Raw genomic sequence first — 20393 nt, forward strand, 5'->3', positions numbered from 1 at the left:
GTTCCATGATTCAAAGGCTTGTTATTCATTAGGCAGTAGACGGAGGCCATCAGCCAATATTAATATCAACCCCTTTTACCAGATTGAGCTAGATTCAAATGGGTGACCTAGAAGTGAAAGGCTGTACCCCATTACAACTGCTCAACAGTCAGTACCTCTTCCTTAAGTGATTTCTAAACTGAAAGTTTAGATCTGCTGATCTTTCAAAGTGACTCTTAGTTACATCAGGTGAAAAAATCTGAGAGCAATTTTTCACCTAGTAGATTTCTTTTGTAAACCCACTGTTTTGGCCCCCCGCTCAAAACAAAGAACAATAGCCCAGATGCAAGTTGTACAACTGTTTGAAATCCGCTATAAACATACATAGAGAGTAAAAGGAAACCCAGTGCGTGTCCAGCTAGAAAATAGGCCACTAATTCATTTGTGATAAATAAGAGAAACAGAAATGGATTTGAAACATTCGTTTCCCTTTATTTGCTCAGTGAGGCTGATGTGTACAGCACATTAAAAAAAATCACAGGAATTTTCATACAATGAATTAAACCACAACAGTACATGTAGAATTGGCAGGTGGAAAATAGCCCAACTAGGGCTAAACTAATAGTTCATTTTCCCTATTCAGCATAGTCCAACCAATAGCTTTACACTTTCACCTACTGTACACATTTTACAGTAGCTCCATCAGATCAGTGGTTCACATTATTGAAAATGTCTGTCATATAGGTACAAATTTAGAATCATCACATTATATTACGTGGCTATTCTAGGTCATTTATAGATCAGATCTTATACTAAAGTGATTGAAGTTCTCATTACAGCCATCAAAAAGGACACATAATCATTACCTACTGTAAGCTTACATCTAAAGAGATGAAAAGAAGGCTTTCTTTTTTCAGCTGACCCAACTATTATACCCTAGTAGCACAAACTTTTCTCTCCATGCTGTTATCGGCAATGGCAACCCAACTGTTGTTCAGAGCTGTTTAACACAGATTGAGAATTCACCCCCCCTCCCCAATTTTAGTCTCCTTCTGTTTGGATTCAGATCAATTTGTGTTATGTAGGAATTACTTTGTTACATCTCTAGAAAAGACCATAGTTCCTAAGTACCAGTTCTGTTACCAGTATTGCAGATGTGGTACTTACCACAGCATGGAAGCAACGGTACAATCTTCATCTAAAAGACATACAGATCTCTACTGCAGTTTGCCTCTAGTGATGATGTGATACATGTGCTAATTTGAAATGTTCTCTTAAAAAAAATCCCTAACTTTACATTTTGATGGGCTAACCACAGTGTCTACAAAAGATACAAATAGCTTTATTCAGATTATTCAGAGATCCTACTTCTACGTTAATTTCATATGCAATCTGTAAATCCACGGCGGAAAGCCATCTTCAAGAGAAGAATATTTGTCAGGCCAGTGAAAAAAAAAAAGGAACTGTGGCATAATATCTGTTGTGGGGGGGGAGAGGGGGGAGAAAGCACACAATTTGTTCATCTCAGCAATCCAGGGCAAAAGAGAATATATTTAAAATTTAATCACAGAAATGTAAAGGCAAAATAGGTAATGTATCTGGTCCTTGAACACATAATATGATATACTAAATATTGATTTCTAAAAAATAATTTATTGCTTTTAATAGTCTTTTCTTTACAACAGAAGATACTCAAAATCCAGAAAGGAAAACTGTAAACTTTAGTTTGGCATTCACACAATCAAAGTTAAAATACCTGCATTTTAACCTACAGAGCAACGACAAGAATTATGCAGATTAAAGGATGTTACAATTGTAACAATGAACCTGTGAAAAAGTTCTCATTTTTTATTGCTATCTATCTACTTAGAAATAAGAAGCCAAAAAATCAAGCAAGCATCCAACAAGACAGACAGTGGAATCTCTCAGAACACAATATGCTGGTGATAAAATGAATGCAGCTATCAAAATCAGCTGCATTGGCTTGGGGGTGAAATCGGTTTTCTAAGAGTCGGGGTGAGAAGGAAGATTAAATAGGTAGGTGTGCCATATCTTTAAAAGAAGTCATGAATGCCAAACAGTAATAGAATACCAATCTATAAACTTACAAGCGGACTCCAAACTTTACTGATTCAGTCTAGAAGCTCCAAGTTCAGATGAAATCCTGATATTCAGAATGGTAGTTTTTTTCCCTGAAGTTTCTATTTAATTTAGCAGAAGCAATTTCATCAACAATGTCATGGGCACATCTGAGGCCATGCTAGTGCATAGTAAAAAAACACTGCTCCTGCAAAAGCTGAATTTTCCAAATGAAGCACTTACTCCAACCTGACAAGTGTCATGCATCCTAGGTACAAAATTTCCACTGGCCTTTTTATTATTTTAGTCGTCTCATAATTTATAATAAATATGTTAATTGCAACTGATAAATATGTCTCTTTAGTAAACAAAGGAATGAAGGATCAGTATTTATACAGGATGCATAACTGTAAAAAATATAGATAAATACCATCAAGTTCTGCCAATCAAAAGATTACTGGCTTCAAGAACAGTGCTTAGACACACGTAATTATTGTAAAAATCATACCGTGCTTAGTACCTCAGCATTTTTTTATCAAATTAAAAGCACAAAAATTAAAACAAAACAGCAATTTAAAAAGATTTTTGACTTCTAGTTCCAAAACTACAGTTGAGACATAAAATAAAAACATTTCTTAATGATTACCCATTTAAGAGATTTTACATAAAATTATGACATCTCCTAGAAAATTTTAGATGAGAAAATTTCATTCCCCTAACAAATTCAGTGTATAAAACTGCAAAAGAAAAACAAATAATGAGAAAAACGTGGAAAATATTGCAGAAGTGGTTAATACCTTTTGGGCTTGGATAGTTCTTGACAAAATTCTTAGATAAGGTCACCAAAGAAGGGATGAATGTGTGTAAAGCATTGATATTTTTGCACTCAACACACACACACACACACACACACACGCACGCACACTTTTCTCTTTTTTTGTTACAATCAAATATATATAAGCATAAGTTCAGCTTTCTAAATATGTTAGTGTACAATAATTGTTTCACCTCATATAATTACATTTGAATATTCTTGATTAAGAAAAATTTAGCAGTTTTTGAAAAGAAGGCTGCATTTACAGTGCATAGCTGTAACCAAAAAAAGAACATAGTCATACAGTATGTACACAAAATAAAAATACTCCCATTTCACATCTGTAAATACTCAACTACATTAGAGAATGTAGCAAATAAGCTATCTGTACACATCGCTCCCCCAGATCGTTATACCCAACTCTCGTTAGTAATACAACACCATGTCCGATCATCAGAATAAAATTGCTGAACAAGCTGCACATTTGACCATTAACAAGGCTTTGAAAATTTCATTGTGGAAGATCAACGGTTTGGACATTTACATGGGTGTCAGAATTAAAAGATGAAACTTCAAAATGTTAGGCAAGGTTTAGCCTTTCATTTTCTCCTCCATCAGAAAAACAAAATAAAAGGACAGTCAGCTTCTAGGACCTGTGGTTTCTTCTGGATTGTCATATTATCATTGTGTTGTGGGAAGAAGCGCCTTTTTAAAGAAATGCAGTGTCTGATTCCCAGACATCAGCAGCTGTAGTTCTCAATTTGATTTTTGTTTTGTTAAAATGTGATACGTACACATTTTGAAGTTCTACATTTTAAGTGTAACTCTGTGGAACTGCTGCCATTTCAAGGGGTTTGCACTTGCACTCTCTATGAACATCAGAACCCCCCACCGCCAATCACCCCAGGAAAGTAAAGCTGACACCCATGGATATACATTTGCTTCCTGGATATCCACTTTGCCTCTTCACTCTTCGAGCAGCTGTGTTCATGTAAACCATGTTTTTGTACAGAGAGTGTAAAGTAGGAGAAATTCCTAAGTATGACTTCTAAATTGTCCATTATTGAAGGACATGATGTCCGTGAGGTATTCGCCATCCCTCCATTTTCCTCAGCTGTGATGCATGTTACCTACGCAGGCTTCGCTGTGCCTCTTTAAGTAAACTATCAAAATCCATGGAGTCATATTTGCTCTTAGTGGAAGCAGGATCAAAATCATCTGAGTTTGAGTCTGAAACCAAGAGATGCAGAGGTGAGCTAATAGGTCTCGCAAATGTCATTGACACTTCTCTCTCCCCTCCCCACACAATAATGCCTCCTAAGGCTTGCAGTTTGTTCTTCATACCAGTTTGAATCACTAGTATTATGGAAACAACAAGGCATGAGTGAGCGAATTCACATGTCCCTGTAATATGACAGGGCACTAGAATCAAGACTTTGGGTAGTGGAGAAGCTTTGTGTAAGAAAGGGGCTTTCTAATAAAATTATAGCTTGAAAAAAGGCAAGTTAAAATCATGGATAAAGGGCTCTGCAGAGACTTGGCAACTGTCCTGCTGGGTGACAAGTCACTTCACCTTCCTGTATTTTTTTCTCTCCCACCCTTTGTTTATTTTGTCTATTTAGACTGTCAGCTCTTTAGGGCAGGGACTATGGCTTTGTACAGAACATAAGAATGGCCTTACTGGGTCAGACCAAAGGTCCATCTAGCCCAGTATCCTGTCTCCCAACAGTAGCCAATGCCAGGTGCTACAAAGGGAATGAACATAACAGGGAAATTATTGAGTGATCCATCTGTCATCCATTCCCAGCATCTGACACTAGAGACTGCAGTTAGGATCTCTAGATGCTACTGTAATACAAATGATAAATAATAATGTGGGTCTCAAACTGATTTGATTGGGCCCCCCTTCTTTGGGTCTGTTGTCATTTATGGTCTTCCCCACAAGTACATATACTAACACACAGCTCTGAAGGCAGAGTGGAGAGCAGCGGCTGCTGGCCGGGCACCCAGCTCTGAAGGCAGCGTTGTGCCAGCAGCAGTGCAGAAGTAACAGTGGCAATGTGAAAAGTGATATTTGTCAATCACTTTTCACAGCTAACTTAGTGTGGAAGGAAAGCCTGAGGCCTGTTGCCCCCAGGTGAGGGATTGAGTGGGAAGGAAAGGAGAGCCTGAGCCCAGATAACAGGACTCTTGCTGTCAGCCCCAGGTTGGCGGAGCCCCCGCTGTCCCTTTTATCCCTGCCTCCTGGGTGTGCCCGGCCCTTCTGCATGAGCCACCCAGGGCTGACAGCCAGAGCTCTTCAAAAAAAAAAAAAAAAAAAGTACACAGCTTGCACATATCTTGATACATTCCCACGCCTCCCTTCGGAGGCCTGCCCCATAGGTTGAGAACTGCTGGTCTATATTATTATGTTCATCATTTTTCCAAGACTATGATACATTTTAGACAACATATGCCTTGTGAGGAATCATTTGAAATGTCATAATCTGCTGAACATTATTGTCTTGGTAAAATATGTGTATCAACATTATTTGAGAAGTTATAAGATTCTACTATGTATCCTTGCTGTAACATGCTCCAAGTTTTTTTAAAAAGCAGGCCCAAACCAGTTTTTCAGAGGCAAAGACACACTGACACCACACTCAGGTGTTAAAAAACTATCATCTGCTTAAGCAGCCATTCTCCAGCAACGGGAAGATGTAAAAAATAAATTTACATTTCATCATAGGGACAGTTCATACTTCTCTCCTCCTTCATCTCTGCTCATGACATCAACAGGTCTCAAAGAACTGAACTAAGGGGAACGGGTCCCAGGCTGAAAGGAGACCCACCCAGCGTATGGTGAGGCAAAACCATTTGTTTTAAGTTCTCTTAACTTAAACTAAGTACTAGCTTGAGATTTACACTTTTATTTTCTTTTGTAACCAATCCTGAGTTTTATGTATCATCCCTTATAATCACTTAAAATCTGTTTTGATGTAGTTAATAAATGTATTTTATTGTTTTATCTTAACAAGTGTGTTTGGATGAAAGTGTATGGGAAACTCCATTTGGGATAACAAGGATGGTGCATTATCATTTTCCTTTGATGAAATGACAGACTTCCTAGGAGCTTGTACTATTCAGAAGGGAACTGAACAGTAGAAGCAGCACATTTCTGGGGGAACAAGGCTGGGACTAAGAATTTGCAGGTGTCGCCCTGTATGTAATTCATGAGTGAGTGCTCAGAGTGTTCATGAATTTAACTGGGAGTGTATTTGCATGCTGAAGGCTGTGTGAGCAGACCAGAAGTGGATGTTCTGACAGCAAAACAGTGTAAAAGGCACCCCAGGCTAGAGAGTTAAGGAGACACAGCTGTTCAACAGTCCAGATTACAATGATTAAACAAATATTAAGTTTGTGTTTTAGAAGTAACCTACCCACTGTGCCCAAGATTGTACAATCACTCAAACATGTAACTCTAATCATGTGAATTCAGTGAGGCCACTCTCTTGTAGGAAAAGTTATGTATTTAATGATATGCATGTAATGCAGAAGTGGGACCATAGTACATTGATGAGGTCGCAGACATTTCATTTCAGACACATCATTATTTAATACTGACTATTCCTCGTTCTTGTGTTTGTGCTACACTACATATATGATAGTCATTCTTAACACCTGAGGTTGAATCATGAGATATGTTTGCATTGAATACACAATGCACATTACAAGTTCTTTTGACTTTGAGATTAGACCTCATCATGGAAATGCCACTTCAAAGGCAGCTCCCAGTATTTTTTTTTTGATGACGTTGTTCTTTAGATCAGATGTTCAACCCATTGCTGATTAATTGCCTCTGCCCTTGTACGGACTCATGAAATTAAAAGTTCACTCCATCATTTCCCTATGTCTGATACACAGTCTGTGAAATTCAGAGAGGGCAATCTGAAGTGGAGAGAGGCATAGGCTGTCAGTAGTACAAAGCAAAGGTGTTCAGCTCAGAAATACTTTGAGGATCCCACTCAATACAGAAAGATCTTGAAGGGCCCACAGCCAATGATGAATAATGTTCAAGAGGGTCCCCGTCAGGAAGCTTACTTTAAGCCCCAGATGTATTGAGATACTAGATACACCCCTGGCTTCATCACTGCAGAAGATATGTCAAACCAAGTCAAGACTTCAATCTGTCTTTGCTGTTTTTATCAGCCAACATTTGAACAAATGACTTGCCACCTTTTATATTTTCATCATCAGTCCCATATCTCTTCAGCAGTCAGCTGCCTTTTCCCAGCTTTACACTATCTATTTAGCAAGTGAAGTGAATTATAGCATATTCATTGTGAACAATGCATATCACTTTTATCATTTACTCTGAGAAGACATCAATTGGTTAGAAAAAAATATATTTGTATTCACTTCTTGCTTCACACAAAGCCAAGGGCAGCGCATACAAGATTTCATTAGCCCGGTGTTACAGGGTTATGCAGCAATTTTAATGATTGTGGTCATTAATTCATAAAAACACAATAACCAATTAATGAAGGTGCTGTAATAACATTTCCCTTGGTATTTTAGTCAGAAAAGAATATCTGCTATACCTTAATTCTATTTAGACAGGTACTAGCTAAGGTTTAATATTTAGTGAATAATCTGCATTTTAAAAGGTCATTAAAATAAGATGTATGTATTATGTATCATGAATGTATGCACGATAACATATTTAAGAGCCAATTTTCAGGTGGATCGATATGGCTTCTGCATGTGCACACACAAACACCTGCATGCATGCTGTAAACATTTAACATCTGCACACACACTTCAAAAAGAAACAGCACTGGATGAGCACGTCCTGCTCTCCTGGCCAAAGCCTGAGTCACAGTCTGAACAGGGGAGTAAACTGAGGTCTTACACCCAGCATGTTCCAATATCAGGAAGGGCTATGACAATTTAGCCTTAAGTGCTTGCAATTAGAGACAATCACAGGAACAGTGAACACCAAGGGAGTGGGTAAATTCTCCATCAATTGGAGTCCTTAAATCAAGATTGGATGTCTTTGTAAAAGAGATGCTCTAGTTCCGTTACAAACTTGGGCTCAGTGCAGGAATCATAGGGTGAAATCTATGGCCTGTGTTATGGAAGGGGTCAGAGTGGATGATCAAAATGGTCTTTTCGAGCTTTAAAATCTCTGGGCATGTCTATACTGCAATACAACACCCATAGCTGGCCTGGTTCAGCTGATTTGGGCTTGTGGGGCTTACGCTGCGGAGCTATAATACTGCAGTGTAGATGTTTGGGCTTGGGCTGTAGTCTGGGATCCCCAGCTCCAGCACAAGCCCAAATGTCTACACTGCAATTTTATAGTTCCACGAGCCCAAGTTAGCTGACATGGGCCGGCCATGGATGTTTTATTGCAGGGTAGACATACCCTATGAGTCTGTAGTCCTTGTCTCCAGCTGGTTCTACATAACTAGCACCTAAACATATGAAAGGGCAAAAATCATGATGAAGTTTATTTTGTTCTGGACTCTACCATTACCTCTATTTATGGATCATATAAATACATCCAATATCAGCACCAAGAAGTTATTACATTACAGAGAATAATAATGCATGCAGAAAGTTTCCCGAGTACTGTCATTTCGCCAAGGCAATATTTTCACCAATAGGGTCCATTGATTTCCATACCGATATAGATAAATTGCAAATGAATGGTACATAAACTCTATGAAAGCCTGCCACTCAGCCATTAGACAAAGTTGTAGTTTTTAAACTTGTTTTTGCCAAATAAGCAGAAACCATTTGCCTTTAAAAAACCAGCAACACTTAAATACAATAGCTACGAACAAAACAAAACCCTGGATAGCCCTGGGTTATGTGTTTTATTTTTTATCTCTATATCAAGTACTCACATTTCATGTACAGCAAAACACTTACCTAGGTCTGCATAGTTAGACTTGCAAAATTGCTTGCGTCCACAAAAGTACAACTCAAAGTCAGGTTCATTTGACCTGCGTAAAGTGTATCCATTTTCGAGAGCAGCAAACGCATCACAAGTATAGCGGTAGGTGATGAAACCATAGCTGTCTCTGTAATTGAAAAATACAATTGGGAAGAAAAGTTAAAAAGTGTTAATGCACATCAACGTAACCCTTTCCTGAAAGCAGGAACATACTGGTGCTACTGTAGTGCAAATGCCAAAGCTACTGCATCCATTTATCAGCATGATTGTCCTGTCATGCAGCTAAATACTTATTTCTGGGACAGGAAATCTCAACTAGCAACATTAATAAATAAGGATGAAAGAAAATAAATAAGGTTTTGAACTCAGCATGTCATCTGTCACAGCACTTACACTGGTAACGCCCCTATCAGTGATCTTACTGTCATACTTTTTTTATATATAGGGCAGTTTTTAAACAGGAAATAGCCTTGAAAGTTCTTACCCATCATCCCGCAGATGTACTGTACACTCCTCAATTTCACCAAAAACTTCAAACCGGTCCCTCAGTTCTGTTCGGGTGGTATCAGCTCTGATTTTACCCACATACATCACACGACGTTCTTCCTGTGGAGATGGGGAAAGGAAGAAGAGGGACTTTTTATGATAGGTGCAGTACAGATGATATATATTTACATATATAGGGGTGTGTTGGGGCTGCAAAATGATGGTAGTATAGTTAGAGGTGGAAAAGGCCTACTAGATCCATCCCCCTGCTAACAGCAATATTGTTCTCCGAGGAAGAACATAGTAGATATTTAAATGGTATTATTACATGTGACAGGTCGTGTGGTCCAGGGGATAGTGCCCCAAATTAGGAGTCAGGAGACCTGGGTGCTTCTATTACTGTCTAGGCTACCATCCATTATGTGACATGGAACATCTCTCTATGCCTCTGCTCCACTCCAGTCCTCTGTCTGTCTGTCCATTTAGACTGTAAGCTCTTTAGGACAGGGACTGTCTCTTAGTATGTGTCTGAACAACACCAAGCACAATGGGGACTCAATCTCAGTAATAAAAATAATAAATTACAATCATGGCAATAATAAAAATACATTCTAGACACGTACACAGCAGACCTAACTAAGGGATAGTCAGCATTGCCACCATAATCTAGTTTTTAGTGATTTATAACCTAAAAATGAAGAAAGAGCTGTTCTCAGCCTGAGACTAGAGACAATTTCTAATTACATGAGTGGTTTCTTTGAGGAAGCAAAATAACATATTTCTTATAGTTACAGTTACATTTTTGGTTTATTAGCAAAAATTGTTGAAACATTGTTATTCAATTGTAACAGAGGATCCTGTGGCACCTTTAAGACTAAGAGAAGTATTGGAGCATAAGCTTTCGTGGGTGAATGCCCACGAAAGCTTATGCTCCAATACTTCTGTTAGTCTTAAAGGTGCCACAGGACCCTCTGTTGCTTTTTACAGATACAGACTAACACGGCTACCCCTCTGATACTTATTCAATTGTGTAATTTTGCAGGCACTAATGCTGACTGGTATGTTGTTCTTTGGTACTTGGAACAAAGGTACCTTTCAAACAGTCCAAACTCCAGCCTTAGGTCCATATTATACCCTCCTAAGCTAAGATCCATGACCGAGTGACCAAACCTAGGAAACTCTGGGAGTTTCACTTGATGGATTTTCTGACTAACGCTTCACTCAGGACAGAGGGAATTAGCGAGTTGCAGACGATGACAGGTGGAAAGAGATTGCCAAATTCCCAGATCCCAAGGTCCATAGATCCCAAGGTCCACAGGGCAAAGAAGCACTAGCCTTGCAGCTTCTCCCAAGCAGCACAGTTCTTTGAAGAACTCCTGTAGTGTCTAGGAACTCTACTCATGGACCAGAACCCCACTGTGCCAGGTGCTGTTCAAACACAGAAAAGATGGTCCCTGATCTACAGAGCTTACAATCTAAGTCTAAGACAAGATATAAAAGATGGTTATAGATAGACAGATGGGAAACAGTATTAGTCCAGCAAGATAGGTCATGGTCTCTCCACATCAGTAGCCTAACCATTCTCAAGTTTTTGGCTTTTCCTACCCACATGTATGTCCAATATCCTGTCTCAGAGCCAATTCTCTGCTACAAATTGGCACAGTTCTACTGTTAATGGAACACCACCAATTTACACTAGTAGAGAATTTGACAGCAACACAGCACAAAGAAATTAATGCAATTAAGAGAAGCATTAACTTGCCCATAGATAACCATGGGATTACGAGGGGGACACTCTATGAACAGCAGCTGCTTCTTGGTCCTATACTCAACCTCTAACTCCAGGATGTCCAACCCAGATCCATGGTCATGCAGAAGGTGGAGAAGTGAACAGAGGGTTTTCTGTTAACTATGAGGGATTTGAGAAGCGTGCAGCAGAGGTCAACATCCCAACCTCCTTCCTCTCCTCTCTGCTTGCTTTCAGTATGATTGGGCATGAGGAAGCACAGACACCCCACCCCCAAGCCACAGACTTTAAAAACAGTAAAGACTGCATATGCACACTAATTACTTTCCAGACTGTCTTACCAAATAGAGGATGTAACCGCACTGAACACTTGATAAGAAACAATTCCACTGACACTAGATATTGAACCTAAATGACTGGCCAGATGGAGTATAATATAACATATCAAACTGACTAATGCACGTCATCTGAGATACTACATTTTGACTGAAAAAACATAATGTATCACACACTGATGCTGAGATTGTTATGTAACAATGTGATGGAAATAACTGTTGCACACACTTTCGTGAGACTGAGTAAGGATGTGTGTGCAGGGTTTTTTTTTGTTTGTTTGTTTTGTTTTTTGCCCTTTTATCTTTAAGATAATTGTAAAAAACCAAAACTGAACAATTAAAAAAAATCTTGCTAATGTATCATTAAGGGAATAAGTTAAAACTACAAAATGAAGGAAATTCAAATGTAAAGCTGAAATGTACCATATGCCCTTCAATATGTAGGCACAACAAGATGTTCTCATTAACTGTTTGTTTAAAGGGGGTGCTTGGGTGTCTAAGTATTAGAGAGAATAGGGCTCATTTCAGCATTGACATTGGCTTGGCTGGCTTTTGTTGATTTAAATGTGATTATAAGGAGATTATTTGTAATCTCATCTCATAAAGACATATACCTTTAATAACAGGAGCTACACGAGCATAACAAGATTACAACATACTCCTTTTGTTTTATAAAAAGTAACACGCACAAGTCCATATGTACACATTAAATATGCCCTGTATTGCACTTGTTATAGGAGATGATGTATGAACTGGGGCACTGGAAAATTACAGAGGAAAGTTTTTTGTTTTGAATTTAATGTGGGCAGAGAGAAATGTGCAGAAAACTCTAGAAAACACTGCCAAGCTTTTCACCCCAGTCTGCAGATCATTTACCTTGCATCACAAGCTCTGAGTATGGTTCAATGATTTGCCAGATATATGAAGAAATGCCCTGCCAACCATCTCTGGCCCAACATGCCTGGTCCTCCTTTGGATTTAATTTAAGATCGCCTTCCTGCTTTTTATCCTGTCCTCAGAAAAACTAGCTTACTGACCGTGTGGCTAGGAAAACTTGTAGATCTATAAATAAAATGCATGGTTTCAAATTTAAAAAGCTAGTGAGGCCAGCATTCCTAGTGTGACCAAGCTTTCCTTACTGCAGTCAGAGTGAGACCTAGGTTTGCCCTCTGCATGTCCAGTTTGGCCAGGACTCCCATCCTATGCTGAGCTTTCTCTTGCCTCCCAAACACTCTCCCCCACAAACTTACTTCCTTCCGCTTGAACTCTCTCCCTCATTCCCAATTGTCAGCTTTGCAAGGAACAAAGTTTTTCCATGCCAGGCTCTTCTGCCCACCTCCTCCTGGGCTGCTGCTGAGTGACTTCTGGGTGCGGTGTTTACCAAAGGCAGTAGTTGCTAGAGGAAGCCATGCTCAGCCATGTCTCTCCCTGTTGCTTCTCTTTCCCCTTGGTGCACTGCTGGTGTGCTTGCAGCAGTGCACTGGGAAAGGCTCATACAATGCTGCTCACCATGTCCTTCCAAGATGGTCCATGTTTGGCCTGGATTAACAAAACACTGGTCCACCCTTTTTAGGGTGTGGCCTGCATGCAGTTCTCTGAAACCCACATAATGCTACATCATCCAGTATATGTAAAGCTGTTTACACAAACTCAGGCAGTACAATGGGAGACCAAAGGGTAAATCTGAACTCTTTTCACCATTTCCTGAGCCTGTCTGAAGGATCTGCTGTTTCCCCAAGAGTGGATGGAAAGTAGGTTACAACCCTATCACTACCTTGCCTCCCATGGTAAGTGATCTGCAAGTCAGTTTTAGCACAAGATAATAAAGGAGCTCATCCTTATAGCTGCAGGCAAAGCCCCCATTTGAAAGTGCAATGGGAATGGTTAGATTGAGAAATTAAAAAGAAAAAAAAAGTTGGGAAAATCTCAACCTTCTTCCAACCCAAGCAGGGTCACGAGGGAGACCTGCTTTAGAAAGCGAATCAGCGAATAAATGCTGCTGTAGGGAAACTAGTGTGGCAAAAAGGAGAGCACAAAGACTTGAAAAGAAAAAGTGTCCTGTGTGGTTTTTGATTTCCATGTTTGCAATGGTCCAACAATGCACGTAGGTGAACTGTAGGACAGTGGGCAAAAAAGTGATTGTTGATAGCACTTGTTCTGTGTTTGTACAATGAGGCAGAGCCACTAGGTGCTACTGCAATACAATAATAAATGGTAATTATCAGGAGGAGGGGCAATGGAAAATCACTGAGACAAAAGAAACCGTGAACCTCTCACCACTGGGGATTTAGGCAGTGTTTGGTGTGTTTTAAAGAAGTCAAATATTCATTTATAAAAAGGTCTCCCTCTTGCCTTCATGTTGCAAAGCAATGTATTTGATCTAAAATGATGCTTTCCTTTGTACTCTCCCTGTGTCTATAAGTTCTCTGGGGCAAGGGCTCTCCTGAGATTTGTGTCATGTCCATTGTCAGCACTTAAGAAATGAGAAGTAAAGATGTTAGAGTAATTTTCTTGTTTCGGCTTTCAAAGGGGCATTGTGTTATCCCGATTCCTTGCCCACAGATTGTGCAGGTTGCAAATGAGGGGAGACTGAGAATTCTACAGAAAATCAGCATAGCAGCAGCAGCACAGATTTATAAACGCTAGGCTGCTAATCACATGGTTTAACCTTTTGGTTCTAAGACATCACTTTAGTGGTGCGTCAAGAGCTGCTGAAACATCAAAGGGTTTCAATGTTTCTAGAGTGGTAATGATCTGAAGGCTGGCTCTGTGTTCCATCACACCTGTAGCTCTACAGCCTTTTCAAGCTTCCTCTGCAGTACAGCTAGGCCTCCGGGCCACCACTGCTCTCAAGCCTTTGCCTTTTTGCTATTTCTTCCCCCTCACTGATGACATGAAACTTCTTCCCACGCATGCTGGGTAGCACACTACAGAGTTGCCACTCTGTTCTTTGGCCAATACAATGTCTCTTCTGTGATGTTCACCCATCTGCTAATTCCTCTCACTACTTAAGCTTTGCTACCCCAGCCACAGATTCCAGGAATGTAAAGCGTTAATTATCAGTCTGAAACCACAGCTTGAGAATTATTAAGCATGTAGGAATATAGGCTGTGGTGGCAAAAGCCTCTGCATCAGCTCAGAAATTACCTGCAACTGCTCAGAGGAATCAGGTGCATCTGAAACTTCATGGCACGTCACTTGTTTTGGTTTGGATTCTTAGTTCCCTGTATCAACTGTTGCAGGGCACCTCTACATTGCAGCAGGAGCTGATTTTCAGTTTGAGTAACATACTGCTGCTAGTTGTAGCAGTGAGGACATGGCAGTGCAGCCTTCAGCACAGGCTGCACACGTGTGCCTGACACACACACACACCCTCCTAAGTTAGATACTTCCATTGGTAGCCTGCACTGAAGCCCTACTGCAGCATCCTCACTGCTATTTTTAATGATATAGCCAGTGCTTAATTGGTAATGAAAGAAGTGCTGGACTCAAGCAATTTTTTTACTTTCATAACTGATGCAGCAAGCCCAGAGGTGCTGGGGCTATGAACTGCCAAGCCTGGCAAGTCCTGGCACAAATTAAGCACTGGATCTAGCTAGAAGACAGCTAGCACAGGTATGTCTATGCGAGCTGCAAATTGCACCCCTGGCTGCAATGTACCCTTAGAGTTGTGTACATGTACCCTTAGAGTTGTGCCTCAAATGTCATGATGGAGGGGTCTTTATTGTGATAATTTAGAAAGCTGCCACTTAGCATTATTAAGTGATTTGGATACATCTTGTTAGCTAAAGAGGGCTTCAACTATTGTTCTATGAATACACAGACACAGTAAAATTCTGACCCCCACTGAGTTTTACTATTGATTTCAATGAGGCAAGGATCTCACTCCAGGTAGATAAAACTTGTTCACAAAGCATATCATTATACCACTCCCTAGAATACCTCCTTTTACAATAGCATTAATAAAACTAATAAACTCCATTTAAAAAAATACATATTATCTCAGGCCACCATTTTCACACTTGGTTGCCTAAAATTAAGACCTAAATCCATATTGAGGCACCCAAATAAGTGGCCTGATTTTCAGGAGGCTGAACTTCCCATTAACTTCAATGGGAGCTGAGGAGGCCCCTCATTTTGAAAGTTAAGCCACTTCTATTTAGATGGTCAGATATGAATTTAGGTGCCTAATTTTAGGCATCCATGTTTGAAAATGTTGGCTCACAGTTTTAGTCAGCCTCAACCTGGCCTCAGTTTCTGCATGACCAGATTGAATGGACAACCATTTACACATACAGTCATCACACAGGAGTACGAACAGGCATCAAGATTTTGGAAACAAGTATCTTCAGTATTTTGTGGCTAAAATATATATTTGCATCTGCCAAGATGCTAACTGCATGCACAGACTGTTGGCCATGTGCAATCAGAAGGCATTTTTGCACATGTGGTTTTGACAGATTAAATTACTCGATTCTTGTGTCTTTTTTTTCCCCCTTCTAGGTGCATTTATACTGCTATACCATTTAGGCTGACTCTGTGTATTGATCCATTAATACCTGCCCGGATTTAGCTCAATCATACCTGCTGCTACCCAGTCCTATGCAACCTCCTGCTGCCTCGTTAGCACTTCTCTTGCAGTCAGCTCCTGAGATCCTGGCTCTGCGTCTCTTGTGGAGAAGAGACATCTGTCCAGTCCAACCTCAGTAGCATGAGACAGTGAGCTGGAGCCTAATATTTCAGGAATTTGTATTTATATGGAAAACATGGATCTGTCCTTGCAGAGTTAGAAGAGACTCAACAGGAAGTTGGGGAAACTCCCCAAGGTGGAGGACAAAGCAACCTTAATTTGGGGGTAGGTGGGAAGAGAGTCCCAAGGAAAGAATATGAAGGAAAGATTGTTGTTGTTGAAGAGGGAATGAGGAGAGTCTCTCAAGAGAGAAGATGATAGAAAAGAGCTTTCTAAGGAGAGGAACATTAGAGAGGGGAGACAGAGAGACCAGGGTAAAACCTTGGCCCCATTGTGCCATTGACTTCAATGGGCAAGGATTTCACCCCCAGTGCTCATTCATACAGGGGAGGAAATAACCTGCTTTCATTTTTTACCGTTTTTTAATATAAAGCTTGTGATGGTGACAAAAAATTGATAGGATTCCATCCTCTGCTGATGCAACATACACAAGGGCTCTATGTATTTATTATGCTGCATTTATGGGTATTTTAACAGGATATAATTTGCCACACTACTAGATTATTTTAGTACTGATTTATGGATAAGTACACACTCGGTGCTTGCTTTCTTAATGGAGTTTTGATTTTGAACTGTCTAAAATTCTTCTAACATACAGGAAATGCAGCTGGGGATACCTAGACTTCATTTTCATTTTCGTCCCTCCCCCCTCAATGTAACCTTTCAGAGCCTCCTCACTTTTACTTGACTGCTGCTGGCCTATGAGAGAACAAAGGTATTTGCTGTTTTAAGTTACATACATTTTTCTATGTACTCTGCTGCATGATTCAGTACTTCTGACGGCGGTATATTTGAGTTTCAGATAAGCCCTGTACCTAACAAAAAAGTTCAGGTGAGAGTTACAGCTACTGAAAGTTAGTGCTCTTCTCTGAGTAGCTACAAGCCTGATATTTTACAAATGAATAACAACAGCTAACTCTTATGGAGACTGATCCAGGGTGAAGTCAATGGGCTTTGGATCAGATCTTCAGAGCACGTTTCATCTATAGATCTCAAAGCGCTTTACAAAAGATGTATCATCAACATTTTACAGCTGGGGAACCTGAAGCACAGAAAAGTAAAGTGATTTCCCCGTGGTCACCCAGCAGGGCAGTAGTAGAGCTGGGAATAGAATCCAGGGCCCCTGAGTCCCTGTCCAGTACTCTAGCCACTAGCCCACACTGCTTCCCTTCATTGCAGTTTCTGTGGCCTGAGCTCAATGTTTAAGGCCCCCAGCAGTGTAAGGAGAAATGTGTCAGAGCTGCAGTCAGTTGAATGCATAAGTGTCTGATACAAAGCCACTGAAAACAATGGAAAAACTTCCATTGACTTCAATGGGCTTTGGATTAGGCCTAGAAGAGTGCTGTGAAAACCTAAAGGAGCCCAAATTGTGCAGGTAGAATAGGGCAGAGTAATTGGAAGGGCAGGATATGGAGGAGCAGTAGGAAGAAGGCAGAATGGAAAGAACAGGAGAACAAAAGTAGGGGACACTAGGACAGGCCACCAAAAGGAGAGGACAGGGGAGCCAGGCTGAAAGCAGCCCCCACAAGCAGACCATCATACAATGACAGCACAGAACCAGAGAAGATAGATACTGTCCATCCCTGCTGGATCCATCCTACTACCCTCCTGCTACAACACTGCTACCAATCCCAGCAACAATGCCCTTTGCCCTTGTCCCATGTGTCCAGGGCACTTAGGATAGAAAAAAAGTCCCACTGCATCAGGTATTTTGAAGACTTTGAAAAAATATTTAATTAAATAGCACTTGTTCATTAGAAAAGGGCCAGTTTCAACGGTTGCTATAAAATCTCTTAAAATTAATAACGTCATAGACAGAAGAAAGACCGAGCTGGTGTGTTTGTCATTAAGGGCCCAATTTGCCCTCCCCCAACAGAACTATACTTCAGGCCTTCTGGGTACAGTTTTTGAGTACCATGAAGACACAAGTTTTAAGACATGCACTTATCGATACCTATTATTACTTCTTGTGAAAAAAATCGAAATGCTGGAGTACATACTTGTGTCACTTTGTTGGCAATTATTGGTAGATGATGTACTGTATCAGATGCTGCTTCTCTAATAGATTAATATATTAATATGCATTTTTCTGATGAAGAGATGGGACCAATGCTTAATATGCTGCTTATTATCTGTGACAAAGCTTTGTCTAGTAAAGCCTCACTGTTTGTTGACTGTGAATAGATTTGAAAGTCACAATTTGTAGTGTCTTTAAAAAAAATAATTTGTACAGTCAAAATGAAAATTGAAATGAAAACACATATTAGCTTAAGAGATCAGAATTATTAAGGAATGTGTGCCAAGAGATTTTTGTGTGGATTTTGTTTGTTTTATTTAAGGAAAAGAGAGAAGGATGCTGCAGTTTTAGCATTAGTAATCTATCCCCCAAAACCCCCACCCCAAAACCTCTTTCAAAGTGAAAATTATCTTCACAGTGCTTACAATTGCTTTTTGTCTCTGCCTCTCCCTTTGTTTGGCCCTTTCAGATTCCCGTTTTTCATACTCTTTGCGGTATTCTTCCCTTTTCAGTCTTTCATGCTGATATTCCTCATAGCTGTCATATCTAGGAAACATAACTTAATCATTAAATTTGTCAAAGTAAAATGAATAATACAATTTCTGGAGCATCTCATTATCTCAGAAGAACAGAATAAAAAGTCAAATACAAACAAAACATGCTACCTGGGTCTACAACTATACGGTGATCTGGATCGTGATCTTGCATATAAAGGAGAACTTCTGTATGCTCGATGTCTACAATGGCTGGACTCATAATAGTAACAAGATCTGTAAGAAAGAACACAAAAGGACATTTGTTTCTGTTATTTAGTATAAGTCTATTGACACCATGTTCTTACGAGCTACATATTACTTGAATCTACAATTTCTTTGAAGCAACCAGTGAGATTTTCTAGTGGCAGTTTGTGATCTCATAGTTAACTTAGGAGCCTTGGAGTTCTGTGTTGTGTTTTGTAGTATCCCTTATTCATGCTAACACAGAGCACCAAGTCAGCCAGTGTGAACTTTATCTTATATGGATTGCAACTAGATTGGTACACAGCAGATTTGCAGAAAATGGAAACAGTTAGCTAAGTAAATTTCTCACTGACTGCTCTGTTTATGGTCTGACTGTCTCCACTAGGAGTATTCAACATTGGCAAGTTTAAAGGACAATGGCAACAAGTGTTTTGTGTCACAATCCCATTATCTTCAAGATTAATGATCTGAAAGGCAATAAGAGGAGCTTCTCTAGATTCAGCTGCTTCTGGATTTATTTTCCTTCATGTCCATTATAAATACATTTGCATTTCTCAGACAGTACCTGGAAGAGGATCTGTTACATGGCGACCTTGATCTCGATCGGGAATATGGAGAACGGGAACAAGACCTGTGCTGAGGAAAGGACATTGATCTAGAGCGTATCCTTTGGGATCTTTGAGAAAATAAGGATTTGGGTGGAGACACTGAATCTCTGCATGGAGAGTTAAAAGAAGAGCAAGAAGGTGATACATCAAATAATGAATAGGCTTCAGTCCCATCCCAAGGGTAGCATAGTTTATCACTTTCATCTTCACTGTCATCAAAGAGGCCATCCATAGCTAGTCCTGAAGTTATAAACATAGGTAGTTTGGAGAATTGTTCATTACTATAATCACTGTCCCTCAGTTCACTGGCCTTATCTGCCTCTTCATCAAAAACAGCTTGGCTGGGGTGACCAAAGTGCTTATTCAGTTCGGCCCGGATATCCTGGTCTTGGAGCTGTTTTCGGCTGCTAGAGTGGGAACCCTGCTTACTTGCCTGTAAAGTCTCTCTCTTGTAATACTGGTCTTGTTCTAAAGAAGAACAAATCTGACACTGCCACCCAGGTGCAGAATCTTTAAATTCTTGTTGTCTGGAGTCCTGAAGTTCCTGGGATATTTTAATGTGTATTTCGGTTTTTGAATTCACAGATTGACAGTAGTCATGGTCACCAAACAGCCGCAAACTAGGCCGTTTTGTCTTTCTCTCCTCATGTCCACTGGACAGTATAGTTGTCTTGCTAAGCTGTGCATACAGCTCAGACTGTTCTGGACTCTTCTTGATTGTGTTATGTCCTTGAGAACTGGAAGACTCACTGTAGCGGGGCTTTTTTGAGGGTGGTACAATAGTCTTGCATGATGACTTCAGCTTGGGTGAAGTCCTGAAAGGATTATCTTGATTGGCTTTGTGAGGAGGGGTTGTAGGTGGAGTTAGGCCTAAAAAAAAGAGAGAGTTTTAAACAG

General features: G+C 40.0%; 1 protein-coding gene across 4 annotated transcripts in view; it reads right to left on the minus strand.

The window, feature by feature from the left end:
• Window positions 1-446: 446 nt before the first annotated feature.
• PPARGC1A (PPARG coactivator 1 alpha) overlaps window positions 447-20393 on the minus strand; it is a 489413-nt gene continuing 469466 nt past the window's right edge. For all 4 annotated transcript variants that reach the window (XM_054030668.1, XM_054030667.1, XM_054030670.1 and 1 more), the window contains 6 exons: window positions 19454-20366; window positions 18814-18918; window positions 18574-18694; window positions 9298-9419; window positions 8789-8940; window positions 447-4102 (listed from right to left, as the gene is read on the minus strand). In XM_054030668.1, the coding sequence (XP_053886643.1) occupies window positions 3999-4102; window positions 8789-8940; window positions 9298-9419; window positions 18574-18694; window positions 18814-18918; window positions 19454-20366 (1517 nt within the window). In that variant the 3' untranslated portion in view covers window positions 447-3998. The remainder of the gene's footprint in view (window positions 4103-8788; window positions 8941-9297; window positions 9420-18573; window positions 18695-18813; window positions 18919-19453; window positions 20367-20393) is intronic.

This window comes from Malaclemys terrapin, chromosome 5 (assembly GCF_027887155.1).
Source record: "Malaclemys terrapin pileata isolate rMalTer1 chromosome 5, rMalTer1.hap1, whole genome shotgun sequence".
In the NCBI taxonomy this organism is placed as follows: Eukaryota; Metazoa; Chordata; order Testudines; family Emydidae; genus Malaclemys; species Malaclemys terrapin.